Here is a 6,554-nt window from a genome sequence, read left to right as displayed (position 1 = left end):
TAGCTTCGTGTTTGTTGGTTGTTTGTGCGTTTTTTCTGTGCGGTCGCTTGTAGCCTCGTGTCTTGTCTAGCTCCTTGCTAGTTTGTTTCGTGTTCTTTTTATTTTAATAAAACTTACTTGACTTTCAAAAAAAAAAAAAAAAATATAAAACAAGTCTTGATGTTTGTACATGATATATACGTACATAGTAAAGGTGTGTTTGGTGTGTGTGTGTGTTGTTTTAGTCTTTCTATCTATATTTATGCTCACAGATCCCCATAGGATGCAGGGGTGCCACCCAGCATTTTTTGCTCTCCTTCTGCATATCATTCTCTTTGTTTAGTTTCAAGCGACCACTTCTTAAATTGATCATATCATATCCCACTAACGTTCACATTCATATTCACATTTATATATACTCACCCCAACCTTACAAATAATAAGTTTCTAACAACAAAATATAAAATATTCATATTCATATGGATAGATACATTTATTATGGTGAAAATGGGACTACTTTCTTCTCACCATTGACTGTTATGCCCCTAAAATCTGATGGTTCTCTTTGTATCTTGGAAGCTCTTTCTTCTTCACATTCACAAGGTAATTAGTTCAACTAATATAAGTATAATAATAAAGTTCAACTAATATAAGTATAATAATAATAATTCTTAAAAAAGAAAAAAAAAATGTACATACATACATGTTCTTTTGTTTTTGACAATTTTTTTTTTTTTTTTTTTTTTTTTTTTTTTTGTAATGTGAAGGGATGATGCCAAATTCTTCACCTAAGTTTGAAGACTTTTTAGGGGTGGCTCATGACTATGGAAGCCATGAGAGAGAAACCATGGCTTTAAGCTTAGATAGCTTGTACCCTGAACCAAGATGGTTGTACCCTGAACCAATTCCATGTCAACCTAATAATAACATGTACCAAGTTCATGAAGAAGAAGAAGAAGAAGAAGAAACTAGTACTGTTGGTAAACACATGAACTCATGGGTTCATGTTTCTCAACCACCATCACAACTACAGTATGCATCAGATCAAACCACTTATACTTCACTTAACAGCCATCATAATAACCCAATAATGAACACCACCATGGTTGATGGTAATGTGCAGTCACTGAGTTTGTCCATGAGTCCTGGTTCTCAGTCAAGCAGCTGTGTAACTGATAAGTTTTTGGTAGTTGAAACAAAGAAGAGAGATGCTAGTAAAGTTCAAAAACTGCCTGTTCATAGGAAATCACTTGATACTTTTGGTCAAAGAACCTCTCAGTTTAGAGGTGTCACAAGGTATATTTCATTTCATTTATTATTCTTTCATTATTTTCTATTAGTGTCAATAATTACCCCCTCACTCCCATATTAATAGTGTACGGATAAAAAAACACATAGTATAAGGAAATATAATAAAAATACTATAATTTCTTTTTTTACTTTTCAGTTTTATCTTTACTTTTTCTTTCTCCTTTAATTCTATTCAAATACATTAACACATAATAGTAAACTTTTTATTCTTTTCTATTTATATTTATATTTATATTCTTTTCTATTTACGGAGGGATAGAAGGAATAGGGAGGGATTGAATATACTATAACGAGTAGTAGAAAGTAGAATACTAGTAGAAGTTTATCTTTCAATAAGTTGAATGTTTATCTAGAAAGTAAAAGGACAATGAGTACTTCAACCACACAATTTAGTAAATTTATAAATGCTCCAATATTGACTAGAATAGAATAGACTTTAATAAAAAGTAATGTAAAACTTTGGTTGTAATCTTGGACTCGTTAGGCATAGGTGGACTGGAAGATATGAAGCACATTTATGGGATAATAGTTGCAAAAAAGAAGGCCAAACCAGAAAAGGAAGACAAGGTTGATTACCTCCCAATTTATTTAATAAGAGTATAGTATTATTTCACATGTTGAATTTGTACTTTTTTTTTACTTAATTTATCAACTAATTAATGATCTTCTTTTTTGTCATGTGTGATATTTGATATATGGTCCATACCTCAGTGTATCTTGGTAAGTGTTTTGTTTCATCTGATAGTATGCAAGTTAATTTCAACTTTTACATTATTAACCTCTCTAACAAAGACTGTTGTAATTACATAATTACCCTCAGGTGGCTATGATATGGAAGAAAAAGCAGCTCGAGCATACGACATGGCTGCGCTTAAATATTGGGGTTCTGCGACTCATATCAACTTCCCTGTAAGAAATTATTAGATTTATACTTGTAGCTATATGGTAAACTTTCTTTAGTCTACCCGGGAAGGGGATATTTTTATGTTGATATACGCGGACTAATTGAGTTATCCCATGACCGTTTTCGACCAGTTTTACTATTAACTACTGAATGATGAATGTAAAATGTATCTTAATTATTTTAACAAATTGATCCAAGACTTTAACAATATTTGATTTACCATTATTATTATTATTTTGGTAGCTTGAGGACTACCATCAGGAACTCGAGACCATGAAGTCCATGAATCGCCAAGAATTTGTAGCTCACTTACGAAGGTATCGTAATTAAGCTCATGCTTTTTATTAATGTGTTTCGTTAAACATTTATTTTTCTAGTAATTTTAGTAATTGTATATATGATATTCAGAAAGAGCAGTGGATTTTCTAGGGGCGCTTCGATTTATCGTGGTGTTACAAGGTTCGAAAATGTAGTATAATTATACGTACGTTAATAATAATTTGAGGGTTCATCTTTATATTTGGTTTTGAATTTTATAAATGGACAGGCATCATCAGCATGGAAGATGGCAAGCACGAATCGGTCGTGTGGCCGGAAACAAGGATCTTTACCTTGGTACCTTCAGTAAGTTCTTCGTAACTAGACAATAATTAGGATTTACTAACATTTTTAGGGCTGACGTTAAACTGCATTGATATGTTGTAAAATGTGGTCAATGTTGACTTTTACATGACTGTTAATATAAAGTACTAAAGTAGCTGACGTTAAACTGCATTAATATGTGTAAAATGTGGTCAATGTTTACTTTTACATAACTGTTAATATAAAGTACTAAGTCTTTTTTACCTGTAGTTAGAAAAATCCTTATAATTAAAGTTACTTATCATAATAAAGAAAAATTATGGTCTAATATATTGATTATAACTCTTTAGGTACTCAAGAGGAAGCAGCCGAGGCTTATGATGTTGCAGCGATCAAGTTTCGTGGTGTGAATGCTGTCACAAACTTTGATGTTTCTCGATACGACGTTGAACGAATCGTTACGAGCACCACTTTACTTGCCGGAGAGCTAGCCAGACGAAAGAAAACGGTTCCAACAACTGACCAACATTCTGATCAGCTAGCCAACATTGATCATCAACAACCATCAACAACTCTTGAAGTACTTAATGAGAATTTAATAAAGAGCCCTAACAATCAGCAACAACATTCGAACCCTTCGTCCTTGGTAACGAGTTTGAGGTGCTCAAGAGAAGAAAGCCCAGATGGAATAAGTGCAACAATGGCTGTTGCTGCTACTGCAACTACTGGAGATGTGAGTTCTTCATGGGTGTCTTCAGGACACTATCCAGCCTTTGCTGCATGGGCTGATGCTTAAAACAGAATTAAGAAGTTGTAGTAATTACTATATTAGTTTAGGTTAATTAAGTCTTATTATCCTTAGGTGATTAATCAAGTTAATTAAGTGGTAATGGTAGACCAAGGTGGGGCTAGTTACCTGCCTGTGTAACACATGGTGACAACTTTTTCTCTAAATTCCAACTACTATGTGAACTTTTGTCTATTCAAGTATTTGTTTACTTTAAAAAGGTTATAATTAATCATTAGATTCTTAATGAGTGTTTTGCTAAAATAGTTTGTGACCCATAAATCAGCAGAACATTTCTAAAAAGTGTATAGTCAAATTAACCTTTTATTACATCTAAAAAAATAGCTATTAACTATTATCCTGCAAATGTGCTTCATAATCGGAGTCGGTGTTCAAATTGTTACTATTCGCCAATGTTGTAAACGACATCCGTTGCGACGTATTTGTGACTGGCCCGTCTCGACTCCGTCATGTCTTCTAATAAGTCGGTCAAACAGTCAAAAGTAGGGTCAAATGCGGAAAATGTCGGGTCAACGCCGATCAAAAGTCAAAAGTTCGATTAAAATCAGTCAAAAGTCGGTCAAATCGATCGAAATTGCCGTAGTTTAGTGTTACTTATTTATATTATATTAACGATAATAACGATTATAGGTAAAAACTGATCAAAGAAGGATTTTAGCTTTAAAATATGTGTATATATATTTATATATATAAAAGTTAATGTCCGTCTCGATCCCGTCTCGATGTTTTAGGGTCTCGACTCCCCGTCTCGCGTCTTTTTCAACCTTGCTATTCACTATAACGATTAAAATTTGTGAAATGTGATTTATACACTAGTCGTTATGTTCAATAATATACTTTTTAACTGATTCAAACTGTCAAAATTTTAATCAGACTCGTTTTCAAATGTGTGTGACTGTCACAAAAATGAGAGATTGGAGGCAAAGTAACTGCCATCGCCGCACCCGAAGGCGATCCCAGGACAATTCCTTAAAGACTATTATTGGAAGTGCTCTTACAACTATATATATATATATATATATATATATATATATATATATATATATATATATATATATATATATATATATATATAAAGATCGAAGAAGTATAATGTTAAGTAGAGATCATTATACTTTTTCCATGAATAAGATAAATATTTGATCTCATTATATAACGACCCTCACTTTTTCATTTCTATTTTAATATTTTGCCTTAGGATTTTTGTGTGCTCATAAACTTTATTTTGCAAAACGTTAACCAAATGGTAAACTTTTAGTCGACACTCACTTCTAATTAAAATTTATGCTTTTCTGTAATAACGTAACTATTAATCTATATCTATATGTAATAAATAAAAATGTGACATTTATATAAATAATAAAACATTTGGGAAATAAATAAAATTTAATAAAAGTTAGAGATTAAATTAAAAAGAGTAAAAATATACTTAAATTTATATTAATGCTAATTAAGTTAATTAAGATAATTGTTACATTAAATAAAAAAAAATTGTATTATATAAATATAAATACAACCGGGAAAAAAAAATACTAATATAAAAAAAGTCAGCTGGGATTTTAAAAGAAAAAATATATAAAAGCAAATGCAAATTTAAAAGATAACTTCTAATCCTAATCTATTTGAACTCAATAAGCCTAATCCTAATCTAGTTCCAAATTTCATCCTCATCGTAACTTAATCTCTAGAATAATCCTTGAACATTTGTATTTTGAATCAAACTCTAAAAGCTACACTATAAAAGGATACCCATCTAGCTCATATTTGCATCACAAAAAGAAATTCACAAACCATCTCTTTCTCTTCTCTTTTGTTCGACAATTTTAATACCCACCACCACCTCCCAATCGGCTGTTTCTGCAGCCCTTCTGCAGTCGAGAACCACCACCATCCGCCCACTTTTTCTCCTGCTGTCTGCAGCCTCCCACCTCCGCCCATTTACATCAGGATTCTGCTGCTTCTGATCGCCTTTGTGATGGCCAAAACCGCTGAAAGTGATGTGAAGGCTGGAATCAGTCGACGAAGGGAAAAACTGAATCAACAGAAACAACCAACAACGAGTCAGTCTAGCTTTAGATCAAAGAAAATGACTGGGTACAATCAGAAAGGGCAATCCACTAGAAGTGGATATGTGTCTAATCAGAGAAAATGGTGTGGTGAGTGCAGATCTTCACATACCGGGCAATGTTCAATACTGACAAAACGATGTCTCCGTTGTGGAGTAATGGGGCACGATGCCGAAACTTGTTCGTTCAGAAACAATGTGTGTTGGAACTGTCAGAAAGAAGGTCACCGATCTGCACAGTGTCCTTCTGCAAGAAGATCATATTCTAGGGCAGGGTCAGGGTCAGGGGTAAGGGCAGTATCAGCCGGGGGATCATATGCTTCCACAGTGGGGCAGAAAAGAAAGAATCCTCCAGCTCCTGAGGGTCGAGCCTTTCAAATGTCAGTAGATGCTGCTACTGCTACTGATGACATGATCACGGGTATGTTCTTAATAAACTCTATACATGCTCGTGTGCTATTTGATTCTGGAGCAAACCGCTCCTTCATGTCTGCTACATTATGTGATAAGTTGAAATTACCTGTTGAATTGATTTCTACTCCTTTAAGAGTAGAAGTGGCTGATGGTCAGACGGTTCTAGTCACGACATCTATGTCTGGAGCTACTATTGACATAGATGGAGGCCTTTTTTCTATGACTTATTTGGTGATGCCTATAGCTAGTTTTGACATAGTATTAGGCATGGATTGGTTAAGTCACAATAGGGCTAGCATTAAGTGCCATAAGAAGATAATTTCTTTTCCTTTGACCGATGGAACACGCGTTGTGGCCCGTGGGGAACGTGGTGGGTTTAGTTATCCCATAATTTCGATAATGAAAGCTAAGAAATCTCTGGCCAAAGGGTGTGAATCTTTTCTGGCATATGTCATTGACGCAAAGAAAGATCAGAAAACAGTGTCCGATAT

At 33.8% G+C, this 6,554-nt stretch overlaps 1 protein-coding gene across 1 annotated transcript; it reads left to right on the top strand.

Annotated features, from left to right (window-relative positions):
- The first annotated feature begins 338 nt into the window (after positions 1-338).
- On the top strand, positions 339-3,738 carry LOC139867033 (AP2-like ethylene-responsive transcription factor ANT). Its single transcript, XM_071855345.1, has 8 exons — positions 339-582; positions 747-1,275; positions 1,775-1,857; positions 2,111-2,199; positions 2,438-2,511; positions 2,603-2,653; positions 2,742-2,818; positions 3,127-3,738. Exons 1-8 carry the CDS (start codon positions 459-461, stop codon positions 3,570-3,572), a joined length of 1,473 nt encoding a protein of 490 aa, XP_071711446.1. The 5' UTR covers positions 339-458; the 3' UTR covers positions 3,573-3,738.
- Positions 3,739-6,554: the final 2,816 nt, after the last annotated feature.

Source organism: Rutidosis leptorrhynchoides, chromosome 9 (assembly GCF_046630445.1).
Source record: "Rutidosis leptorrhynchoides isolate AG116_Rl617_1_P2 chromosome 9, CSIRO_AGI_Rlap_v1, whole genome shotgun sequence".
NCBI lineage: Eukaryota > Viridiplantae > Streptophyta > Magnoliopsida > Asterales > Asteraceae > Rutidosis > Rutidosis leptorrhynchoides.
Note: the sequence above shows the minus strand (reverse complement) of the source record. Positions and strands in the feature narration are given on the sequence as shown.

Coding starts and splice junctions, on each gene's coding strand:
- LOC139867033 (XM_071855345.1), top strand. CDS start 459: ATGGATAGATACATTTATTATGGTGAAAATGGGACTACTTTCTTCTCA. Junction 2,200..2,437: donor CGACTCATATCAACTTCCCT/GTAAGAAATTAT, acceptor TTATTTTGGTAG/CTTGAGGACTACCATCAGGA. Junction 2,512..2,602: donor TTTGTAGCTCACTTACGAAG/GTATCGTAATTA, acceptor TATGATATTCAG/AAAGAGCAGTGGATTTTCTA.